This window comes from Stenella coeruleoalba (assembly GCF_951394435.1).
Source record: "Stenella coeruleoalba genome assembly, chromosome: 1".
In the NCBI taxonomy this organism is placed as follows: Eukaryota; Metazoa; Chordata; class Mammalia; order Artiodactyla; family Delphinidae; genus Stenella; species Stenella coeruleoalba.
This window is the reverse complement of record NC_137169.1, coordinates 42,534,315-42,546,933: the sequence shown is the minus strand read 5'-3', so window position 1 is coordinate 42,546,933 and position 12,619 is coordinate 42,534,315. Positions and strand designations below refer to the sequence as shown.

Genomic DNA, 12,619 nt, shown 5'->3' with positions numbered 1-12,619 from the left:
AAGTGATCAGTTAACAGGGCCATAAATATTTTTGTTACATTCAGATATCTTTATCTTGATTTCAGTTGTAATAGGATTTCTTCTATAAGACTTACATGTTTTAGTTAGTGCTCCACAGTCATTTAGTCATTTAGTTAGCTCCACTAACTCAGCTTACTCAGTTTTTGTTTCATTTGTACTCAGATGAAGGTCTAATAGAGTTAATGTAAAATAGTGTCCTTTGTGCATTGAGATCCAACATTTTGTCTGAGTATTTTTAAATCCAAAGATTATTTTCTCCTCATTGTTTATTGATGTGAGGATTTCAGCCCTTCATGTGCTATATTTTCCTTTTTAGCATGATACCAGTAGTCCTTTGCTAATCAGCAGAACTTCTGCAGCTGAGCTCCCATGGGCTGTAAAAGTAAGTAAACTTTGTAACTGTTCTCTCTTTTACTTCACTTTACTTCCTACCTACATAGTCCTTTCCCCCTACTTCCAAAATATATTGCAGTCTGCATTAGACATTCATTTTTTACTGTGGAGGAAATACTGGTACTAGAAATTGCTTGAGGGATGTTGCAGCTCTGTTAGTCATTTTGTGACAGTTAGTATTGGCTTAATCTCATTTCTGTTATAGTGTAAACTAAAAATGATGATCTCATAATCTTGTATTAACTAAAATATTTGATGAATAGGTAGTTTACCCCACTGGTACTATTTCTTGTTTGAAAAGTTCTACTTAATTAATTCTCTTTATGGCTCTAAAACACTTCTTTATGAAATCTTTTCCTAAAATGGGTATTTTGCATTACAGTTATTTGGAGGCACCAAAATGGTTATAGCTATCTTATCAAATTTTAAAAATCGTAATTTTAAAATAGAATATAGCAGATCAAATAACCTGTAATAGATGTGTACAGTTTTGTCAGAAAACCATTTTGGTTTGTATGGCTGTGTCTACTTGTATGCTATTAACTTTAAAAAGTGTAAGGATCTGGCCTTGACTTGGAAAATCATGAACAATAGTTTTTATGTTATACAAATAACTTTCTGGGATTTTAGAAAATACCTTGTTATTGATAAAAAGAAATCTTTCTTTGGGAAAAATGGGGGAAACTTGATGTCTATTTCTGTGGCAATGATTTCCTTTTTTTTTTTTTTAATTTGTTTGAGTTTGAAATGTAACTAAATACCATGTTTAGAAAGTCATAGAATGTCACTAACTAGGTATGTGTTCTTATAAAAGTTACTGTTTTGCTTTGGATCTGTTTGAGTGAGAGGGTTGGACTAGATGCTCTTCTCAAAGCCCTCTGATCACTAAAATCTTTTGATTTTAACCTAACAGTAGAAGGGCAAAGATAGTATTCCAGCTACAAAAGGGATGGAGGGGATTCTAGACTTTTGAGTGGAGTAACTTTTAAATTATTATTTACTATAATATATTTTGATGAAAGTGAAAAATGTTTTTTAAATGATAGTTTTAAAAATGTTGTCTATTCTTTGAGGACTCAATTTTTAAAAATGCAGTTAAATTCCTTTCACCATTATTTAACTTTGATCTTCTTTGTATTATAGTCTGAAGATAAGGCCAAATATGATGCAATTTTTGATAGTTTAAGCCCAGTGAACGGATTTCTGTCTGGTGATAAAGTGAAACCAGTGTTGCTCAACTCTAAGTTACCTGTGGATATTCTTGGAAGAGTAAGATATTAAATTCTAAATGTAATTTTTATGTATTTTAATTTTGTATCTACCAGGAACACTTAAAAACACATAGATCTTACTTTGAAGTTGTATTATAGAATTTTTTGTGTTTTAACTTAATATATAAAATTATTGCCAATTTCTTTCTTTCTTTGATTATTCCCTCTAACATATGAGTGTTTGAAATTAGCTATATATAATCCTTTCATGTAGATCCTTTTTTCTTTGAGCTGTATGCTCTGACCTCCGAATTCCTTGATTTAATTTCCAGAGACCATCAGTATTCTGCATCTGCCATTTACTCTGTGGCTGTATCATACAACCTGGTTAAAGCAATAGTTTCATCTCTGAAATCATAAATTCTACTCTCTGAAGAGAACTTCTTGTCTTTCTAGATTTCTTTCCTAGATACTTGCAAGACTAATTCTTTGACCTCATCAAGACCTTTATTTCTTTATTTTTATTAATTAAAAACATATATTTATTTATTTATTTTCGGGTGCGTTGGGTCTTCCCTGCTGCTTGCGAGCTTTCTCTAGTTGTGATGAACGGGGTCTACTCTTCGTTGCAGTGCACGGGCTTCTCATTGCGGTAGCTTCTCTTGTTGTGGAGCACGGGCTCTAGGCATGCAGGCTTCAGTAGTTGCAGCACATGGGCTCAGTAGTTGTGGCTCAAGGGCTCTAGAGTGCAGGCTCAGTAGTTGTGGCGCACAGGCTTAGTTGCTCTGTGGCATGTGGGATCTTCCAGGACCAGGGCTCGAACCCGTGTCCCCTGAATTGGCAGGCAGATTCTTAACCACTGTGCCCCCAGGAAGCCCAGCCTCATCAAGACCTTTAAATCAGACTCTTTTATTTTCCCCATCTTTTGAATTTACTTTTTCCTCATCCGTCCTGGATTTTTTTGGTCCACTGTTTCATGTCAGTATCCTTAGCTTCCTTCGCTGTGTTTTCTAACTTTTCTTCTGCCTGGTGAAAATCCAACCTTGCATGAAGCTAATTATCTGCCTTCTCTCTGGTTGCATTCAGACTACTGAGAAAGTCTAGTAAGATTGGTATCATCATAATTTCATGATCTTCAGCTGGGTTTTCCATACTGCAGCCACTCTTGTGCTGTTTCCATCATGATTTCTCAATACCCTTCTTTATATTTCAAACCTTATCTACTCTCATTAAACCTCTAGTCCTTTCTTTAACTCCTTGCTTAGTCAGACTACATGGGGTCAAACCCTGGTTACACCATTTCTTAACTGTATGACCTTGGGCAAATCATTAGAAAACCATGTCTCAGTTTTCTAATCTTTAAAATTAGCCTGGTTCCCAGTTTGTAGGGTTATACAAATTAAATGCGATAATGTATATAAAGTACCTAGCACAGTGCTTGGTACATACTCTTTGAACGCTAGCTGCCATGATCCTGATGATAACGACTTGCTACCACAACACCAGTACTACTGGATCAGTGTTGTATAGTTTAGGTACTCAATAAATATTAATTTAAAAGCTGTTTTCTAATATTGTTTTTCATTAATTATTTTTCTATTGTGTGATCTGTGTGAGATTTCTAAACTATAAATATAATCTTGTTATTTTTTACTTAAAAGTTACCCTCTTAGGTAGCTTCCCATTGCATTTAGGAAAAAGTCTAAACTCCAAGGCATTCAGTGACCAGGCACTTGCTTATTTTCACTCCTGTCTCTTACCAGTATACCTTCTCTTCCTGTCCCAAGTAAAATTTTGTTGAATATCTTTAATACCTTCATTTCAAGGATTTAACATAGTTTATAGCTGGTCTAAAGCTATGGATTCTACTCTAGAGTTAGACCAAATATACCAGGGCCTTTTAGATTTTATATTTATTTTGTATGCCCTGGACATTAGTTGGCTAATGATTAATAATAGAGTGTTCATTGGACACTTATTTCAGATGATTAGAGGTTCTGTATTATAGGGAAAACAATAATGGACTTGGTTGGAAGTCTTCACATTGAAAACTGATTCTGTTATTTAATAATAGTTGTATGATCCTAGATAATTCATGCAGTCTCAGGTCTAAAACAGGTTTTATGGTACCACATGGAGTTGTTGCATGAATTAACTGAGATGTTGTTTTTGAAAAAGCATTATAGTTGTTTAAAGTACTGTGTTACATAATTGTTTTCTTACTTGAGAGGAACAAAATATTTTCTTTAAAAATTTGCAAAGGAATTTCTGTTTAAAAATACTTGGTATTAAGAATTATTATTTCTTTTTACAGTAATGTTAATATAGCATGTAATAGTGATTTAATAAAATGGTCAGCATAATTGAAATTTCTCAGAGAAATAGATGTTATAATGTTTAGGCAAAACTTTTTCCTCCATTTAGGTATTGGATGTATACAGTTAGCACGTGAAATGAAAGAATGTTAATCTTTCCTAATTCTTTTCTTTTTAAGGTTTGGGAGTTGAGTGATATTGACCATGATGGAATGCTTGACAGAGATGAGTTTGCAGTTGTAAGTAACATAATGCTTTCGAAATCTTAAACATTTTAATGGTTTTCTCAAGTGAAAATTTCCCCTTTTTATCTTTAGAGGTAAACTACATTTCTCTTAAAATTGATTGTATGACTGTATTTACCTAGAATTTATAGGTATTCAATAAATATTATTAAACAAATGGATAATGAATGTTTTTGCCATCTTCATTTTATTTGACTTTAAGGTACATAAAAATACATGCTTTGGATAATGTACTCTAAAGATGCTGAGTATAATCTTTTGAATCTCAACGTGACCAGGCATCTCAGTACCTACTTCTGCTGTGGAATGACTTTACTTCAAATATATCCCTGAATTTTCACATTTATTTGATTAAAGGAAAAGATGAATAACATAATAGTTTCACGTCATTTATGAAGGCAGAGAAAGTTTTGACATCTTGTCTGAAGACATGTTATCCTTAGTAACTGGTTAGTTAATTCCGCATAGAGTTGTTTTCATGGCTTCCTTAAAGGTTAGATAAAACTCTGCTGTGGGGGCTTTCCTGGTGGCGCAGTGGTTGAGAGTCCGCCTGCGGATGCAGGGGACACGGGTTCGTGCCCCGGTCTGGGAAGATCCCACATGCCGCAGAGCGGCTGGGCCCGTGAGCCATGGCTGCTGAGCCTGCGCGTCCAGAGCGTGTGCTCTGCAACGAGAGAGACCATAACAGTGAGAGGCCTGCGTACAGCAAAAAAACAAAAAACAAACAAACAAAAAAACTCTGCTGTGAACTCATGAACTGTAAATCTCTAATCCTCCCTTGAATCTCTTATTTGGAAATTAATCTTTTCAAATTTTCTCTATTTTGCTAAGAACTTGTCCATTGCTTTGACTTTCAGATTTGCCACAGATTGCACTATTCTTTAATCTCTTCTGGGTTTATGGTTGGGTTCCTTTCTGTTTCCAAATCTTATGTATTTTTGCTTCTTCTCATTCTTTGTTTAATTGGATTTTTTCTGGCCTATTGATCTTTTAAAAGAGCCATCTTTTGGATTTATTTATCTTTTCTATTATGTTTTGACTTTCTGTTTCATTCTTTTCCACTTTTATCTTAATTCCTTCTTTCCAGTTTGTTTTGATTTACTTTTTAAAAAATTTCTGAAGAAAAGTACTAAGTCCCTTTGTTTTTTATCATCTTTAATATGGAAAACATTTAAAGGACGTATTTTCCTCTAAATACAGATTTAGCTGGATTCCATAGATATTGGTACAGTGTTCTCCTTTTCACTCCTTTTTAGATAATTTTTAAATTTTCCTTGGTCATCTGTTTAGGAATATGCTTTTTAATTTCAAAGTAGTTAAGTTTGTTTGGTTTTTGTTACCTTTGTATATACTTTCAGCTTGATTAGATTTTGGCTGGTGAATGTGGTCTTTAAAATTTTGTTAAGGTTTTCTTTGTTGCCAAGGTTGCAACCTGTTTGTACATGTGTTTCCTAGATATGTCAACATTTCTGTTCAGAAGATATTAGACTTCTGTAAATCCATTATACTGATTTTATTGACTACACTTCAGTTTCTCTTTGTCCTTAGTTTTCTTCTTTTTGCCCTTTCATAAATTTTATTCTGTTTATATCCTAGGAGTGAAACAAAATAGGCAGAACACATCTTATCACATTTGAAAAAATATATACAGAAACAGAAAATTTTTTCCTTATAAAGACAAAAATTAAAAATTTCAAAGGAGCATTTGTATAAGCATAGTTAAGCTAGGTAGACAATAGCATTATCTTCATTTGCTAAAACAGTAGTATTTCCTGAGGTAAGTGAGTAAACACAGTTTACCTTATGCCCTGAAGCCTTCTCCTAGGCAACTTTTTTTTCTTTTGTAATGAAAGTAAATTTTCATTAAAAGAATAATTTAAGAATAAACACACATTTGTAGGAAATTACTACTTAAAAAATTAATGAACATCCATATACCTTCTCCTAGATTTACTAATTTTAACCATTTTGCCACGTTTGATTTCCTTCTGTGTGCATTCCTCAGAAATTTTTTCCAACTTTATCCTGCTTAGTGCCTTTAATTTTGAATTCCAGCTTGTGTTATATTAATACTGCTTCTGCTCTCTTTTTATTTGGATTACTTGATGTTTCTAATACTTAAAATGTATCTCTTAAAAATGTCACTGCCGATTTTAATTTTTTACCTAATTTGACAGTTTTTGTCTTTTAAGATAATGAGCTGTGTATTGATTTTATTCCCCCTACCAGATCCTATTTATTTTACATTATTATTTTCTTTTTTCCTCTTCCTTATTGTTGCTAGTTATCAAGTTGTGATTCATTCATTTCCCCCCTCTAATCAATTTGGAAATTCTGTTATAATGTCTGTTCCATTAATGGTTAATACACCCTTCCTTGTACTTACCATACTTATTGCTCCAGTATTTGAAAAAAAGATTGTTAGCCCTCATTCAAGTAAAATAAGACCTTTAGATTATTTTCACTTCTTTCTCCTTCACCTCCCAACCTCAGAAGATTTTAGAACATTTTTTGTAACTAAAATTCTAGATTTTACTCAGTTAATTTAATTCTTTTGGTTCTAGGATTTCCTTTGTCAATTTTAATTTAATTTCCTTTTGTCAGTATTAATAGTCTCACTAGCATTCTTCTGGTAGAATTTGCCTGATAAATCTTTTTCCATCTTTTTACTTTCGTGACTGAGGCAATATAGTCCATACTATTTAAAAAAATTTTAATTACTACAACAGAGCCAATGTACCTGAGCCTGCAAGTCACTGACCTTTATTTAGCATCAGTATTTTTAAAAACTGAATTTTAAGAGTTCCTTTGCAAATTGAAGTAATTTTTTAAATGCTTTTGCAACAGTAGATTAACTGAACTCTATAAACATTTTAAATTATGTTCCTAAATAAGTAAAGATAAAGTACTTATTCATATGATCAGTTCTTTTGGATTATGAAAATTTTTACTTGCCAATTTTTGGTTTGTTGAAGTATAACGTAGTATTTTTTCCTTACTTGTTATGTATTATTTTACATAATCAAAACTATTGAACATGAGAGTATTTATGCTTAAGATTTAACTCTAAAATTCTTACCTGTTTAAAAAATATTTATTTATTTATTTGGCTTGTGGGCTCTTAGTTTCAGCATGCGGGATCTTCATTGTGGCATGCGGAGTCTCTCATTGTGGTGCTCGGGCTCTTTGTTCCAGTACGTGGACTTCTCTCTAGTTGTGGCACGTGGACTCAGCAGTTGCACTCATGGGCTCTCTAGTTGTGGCACATGGGCTCTCTAGTTGCGGCACGCAGGTGCCAGAGCGTGCAGGCTCAGTAGTTGTGGCATGTGGGCTCTCTAGTTGTGGCACATGAGCTCTAGAGTGCATGGGCTTAGTTGTCGTGGCATGTGAGCTTAGTTGTCCCATGGCATGTGGGATCTTAGTGGGATTGAACCTGCGTCCCCTGCATCGGCAGGTGGATTCTTAACTACTGGACCACCAGGGAAGTCCTCTTAACCCATTTTCTTTTAATATTTATTTATTTATTTGGCTGCACTGGGTCTTAGTTGCGGCACATGGGATCTTCATTGCTGCATGTGTGGTCTTTGTTGCGGCATGTGGGATCTTTAGTTGTGGCATGTGGGCTCTTAGTTGCGGCATGTGGGATCTTTTTAGTTGTGACATGTGGGATCTTTAGTTGTGGCATGTGAACTCTTCATTGTGGCATGTGAACTCTTCATTGTGGCATGTGGGATCTAGTTTCCTGACCAGGAATTGGGCCCCCTGCATTGGGAGCATGGAGTCTTAAGCACTGGACCACCAGGGAAGTCCCCCCATTTTCTTTTAGATAAAATGGTGCTTTATGTTTGTTTTAAAGACCCAGTATCTGCTCTGTGTTTATTATATTTTATTTTTAAAAAAATTTTTATTGAGGGATTTCCCTGGTGGTCCAGTGGCTAAGACTCCATGCTCCCAATGCAGGGGGCCTGGGTTCGATCCCTGGTCAGGGAACTAGATCCTACATGCCACAACTAAGAGTTTGCATGCCGCAACTAAAGATCCCACATGCCACAACTAAAGATCCCGCATGCCACAACGGAGATCCCACACTGGCAACGAAGATCCCACGGGCCACAGCTAAGACCTGGCGCAGCCAAATAAATAAATAAATATTAAAAAAGAATTTTTTATTGAAATCTAGTTGATTTACAATGTTGTGTTAGTTTCAGGTGTACAGCAATGTGATTCAGTTATACATATATATATAAATATATATATTCTTTTTCAACATTCTCTTCCATTATAGGTTATTACAAGATATTGAACATAATTCCCTATACTATACAGTAGGTCCTTGTTGGTTATCTATTTTATACATAGTAGTACGTATATTTTAATCCTAATTAAAACTCCTAATTTACACCCCCGCCTTTGGTAACCATAAGTTTGTTTTCTATGTCTGTGAGTCTTTTCTGTTTTGTAAATACGTTCATTTGTATCATTTTTTTAGATTCCAGATATAAGTGATATCATATGGTATTTGTCTTTGTCTAACTTACTTCATTTAGTATGATAATCTCTAGGTCCATCTGTGTCACTGAAAATGGAATTATTCCATTCTTTTTTATGGCTGAATAATATTCCATTGTATATGTACACCACATCTTCCTTATCCATTCATCTGTCAGTAGACACTTAGGTTGCTTCCATGTCTTGGCTATTTTAAATAGTGCTGCAGTGAACATTGGGGTGTACTCCGCTTTTCAAATTATGTTTTTCTCCAGATATGTGCCCAGTAGTGGGATTGTATGATCATATGGTAGCTCTATTTTTAGTTTTTAAGGAATCTCCATACTGTTCTCTGTAATGGCTGTACCAGTTTACATTTCCACAAACAGTGTAGGAGGGTTCTTTTTTCTCCACACCCTCTCCAGCATCTTTTATTTGTAGACTTTTTGTTGTTGGCCAATACGCCCAGTGTAAAGTGATACCTCATTGTAGTTTTCATTTGCATTTCTCTAATAATTAGCGATGTTGAGCATCTTTAAATGTGCCTTTTGGCCATTTGTATGTCTTCTTTGGAGAAATGTCTGTTTATGTCTTCTACTCATTTTCTGATTGGGTTGTTTTTTCTTTGATATTGAGCTATATGAACTGTTTGTATATTTTAGAGATTAATCCCTTGTTGGTCACATTGTTTGCAAATATTTTCTCCTATTCCATAGGTTGTCTTTTTGTTTTGTTTCTGGTTTCCTTTGCTATGCAAAAGCTTTTAAGTTTCATTAGGTCCCATTTGTTTATTTTTGTTTTTATTTCCATTACTCCAGAAGACGGATCCAACAAGATACTGCTGCAATTTGTGTCAGAGTGTTCTGCCTATGTTTTCCCCTAGGAGTTTTATGGTTTCAGGTCTTACATTTAGTTCTTTAATCCATTTTGAGTTTATCTTTGTGTATGGTATGGTGTTAGAGAATGTTCTGATTTTTTAAAAAATTTATTTAATTAATTAATTTATTTATGTCTGTGTCAGGGCGTCATTGCAGCACGTGGGCTTCTCTCTAGTTGTGTGTGGGCTTCTCTCTAGTTGCAGCATGTGGGCTTTTTTCTGGTTGTGGTGTGTGGGTTTTCTCTCTCTAGTGGCGTGTGGGCTCCAGAGTGCGTGGGCTCTGTAGTTTGCAGCATGCAGGCTCTCTTGTTGAGGCACATGAGCTCAGTAGTTGTGGTGCGTGTGCTTAATTGCCCTGCGGCATGTGGGATCTTGGTCCCCGACCAAGAATCAAACCTGTGTCCCCTGCCTTGGAAGGTGGATTCTTTACCACTGGGCCACCAGGGAAGTCCTGAGATTGTTTTAATTTCATTCTTTTATTTGTAGATGTCCAGTTTTCCCAGCACCACTTATTGAAGAGACTGTCTTTTCTCCACTGTGTATTCTTGCCTCCTTTGTTGTAGACTAGCTGACCGTATGTGTATGGGTTTATTTCTGGGCTTTCTACCCTGTTCCATTGATCTGTATTTCTGATTTTGTGCCAGTACCATACCGTTTTGATTACTGTAGCTTTGTTGTATAGTCTAAACTCAGGGAGCCTGGTTCCTCCAGCTCCGTTTTTCTTTCTCAAGATTGCTTTGGCTATTCAGGGTCTTTTGTATTTCCATATAAATTTAAAAAATTTTTTGTTCTAGTTCTGTTAAAAATGCCTTTGGTGATTTGATAGGGATTGCATTGAATCTGTAGATTGCCTTGGGTAGTATAGTCATTTTAACAATATTGATTCTTCCAATCCAAGAACATGGTATATCTTTCCATTTATTTGTGTCATCTTTGATTTCTTTCATCAGATACTTACAGTTTTTGGATTACAGGTTTTTTGCCTCCTTAAGTAGGTTTATTCCTGGTATTTTATTCTTTCTGATGCAATAGTAAATGGAATTGTTTACTTAATTTGTCTTTCTAACCTTTCTTTGTTAGTGTACAGAAATGCAATGGATTCCTGTGTATTAACTTTGTATCCTGCACCTTTACTGAATTCATTGATGAGCTGTAGTAGTTTTCTGGTGATGTCTTTAGGATTTTTCTATGATAAATGTATGATATGTATGATATCATGTCATCTGCAAACAGTGACAGTTTTACTACTTCTTTTCCAGTATGAATTCCTTTTATTTCTTTTTCTTTTCTTATTGCTGTGGCTAGGACTTCCAAAACTGTGTTGAATAACAGTGGTGAGAGTGGACATCCTTGTCTTTTTCCTGATCTTAGAGGAAATGCTTTCAGCTTTTCACCATTGAGTGTGATGTTGCCTGTGAATTTGTCATATATGGCCTTTATTATGTTGAGGTAGGTCCCTGCTATGCCCACTTTCTGGAGAGTTTTTATCATAAATGGATGTTGAATTTTGTCAAAAGCTATTTTGGCATCTATTAAGCTGATCATACGGTTTTTAGTGTTCTGTTTGTTAATGTGGTGTATCACACCTGATTGATTTGTGTATATTGAAAAATCCTTGCATCCCTGGGATAAATCCCACTTCATCATGATATATGATCCTTTTAATGTATTGTTGGATTTGGTTTAATAGTATTTTGTTGAGGATTTTTGTGTTCATCAGTGATATTGGCCTGTAATTTTCTTTTATTTATTTATTTATTATTTTGGCTGCTCCAGGTCTTAGTTGCAGAATGTGGGATTTTCATTGCAGCATGCGGACTTCTTAGTTGTGGCATGCGGACTCTTAGTTGCGGCATGCAGACTTCTTAGTTGCGGCATGCGAACTCTTAGTTGCAGCATGCATGCGGGATCTAGTTCCCCGACCAGGGATCGAATCTGGGCCCCCTGCATTGGGAGCATGGAGTCTTACCCACTGGACCACAAGGCAAGTCCTGTAATTTTCTTTTTTTGTGGTATCTTCGTCTGGTTTAGGTATCAGGGTGATTGATGGTGGTCTCATAGAATGAGATTGGAAGTGTTCCTTCCTCTGCAATTTTTTTGAATAGTTTCAGAAGGATAGGTCTTAACTCTTCTTTGAATTTTTGATAGAATTCACCTATGAAGCTATCTGGTCTTGGACTTTGTTGGGAGTTTTTCAATCACAGATTCAATTTCAGTGCTTGTATTTGGTCTGTTCATATTTTCTACTTCTTCCTGGTTCAGTCTTCAGAGATTGTACCTTTCTAAGAATTTGTCCATTTCTTCTAGGTTGTCCATTTTATTGGCATATGTTTGCTTGTAGTAGTCTTTTATGGTCCTTTGTATTTCTGTGTTGCCTGTTGTAATTTGTCTTGTTTCATTTCTAATTTTATTGATTTGTGCCCTGTTCCTTTTTTTCTTGATGAGTCTGGCTAAAGTTTTATCAATTTTGTTTATGTTTTCAAAGAACTAGGTTTTAGTTCTGTTGATCTTTTTTTTTTTTCTTTTGGTCTCTATTTCTGCTCTGATCTTTATGATTTCTTTCCTTCTACTAACTTTGGGTTTTGTTTGTTCTGATTTCTCTAGTTGCTTTAGCTGTAAGGTTAGGTTGTTTATTTGAGATTTTTCTTGTTTCCTGAGGTAAGCTTGTATTGCTGTAGACTTCTCTCATAGAACTGCCTTTGCTGCATCTGTTAGGTTTTAGATCGTCATGTTTTCATTTTCTTTTGTCTCTAGATATTTTTTTATTTCCTCATTGTCTTCTTCAGTGATCCGTTGGTTGTTTAGTAGCATACTGTTTAGCCTCCATGTGTTTGTGTTTTTTGCAGTTTTTTTCTGTAGTTGATTTCTAATCTCATAGGGTTGTGATTGGAAAGATGCTTGATACAATTTCAGTTTTCTTAAATTTACCGAGGCTTGCTTTGTAGCCCAGCATGCGATCTATCCTGGAGAATGTTCCATGCGCACTTGAGAAAAGAAATCGTAATCTGCTGTTTTTGGATGGAATGTCCTATAAATATCAATTAAATCTATCTGGTCTGTTGTGTCATT

At 35.0% G+C, this 12,619-nt stretch overlaps 1 protein-coding gene across 2 annotated transcripts in view; it reads left to right on the top strand.

The window, feature by feature from the left end:
- Positions 1-12,619, top strand: part of EPS15 (epidermal growth factor receptor pathway substrate 15) — a 159,859-nt gene that overhangs the window by 43,577 nt on the left and 103,663 nt on the right. For both annotated transcript variants that reach the window (XM_079901716.1, XM_079901715.1), the window contains 3 exons: positions 338-403; positions 1,558-1,683; positions 4,120-4,179. In XM_079901716.1, the coding sequence (XP_079757842.1) occupies positions 338-403; positions 1,558-1,683; positions 4,120-4,179 (252 nt within the window). The remainder of the gene's footprint in view (positions 1-337; positions 404-1,557; positions 1,684-4,119; positions 4,180-12,619) is intronic.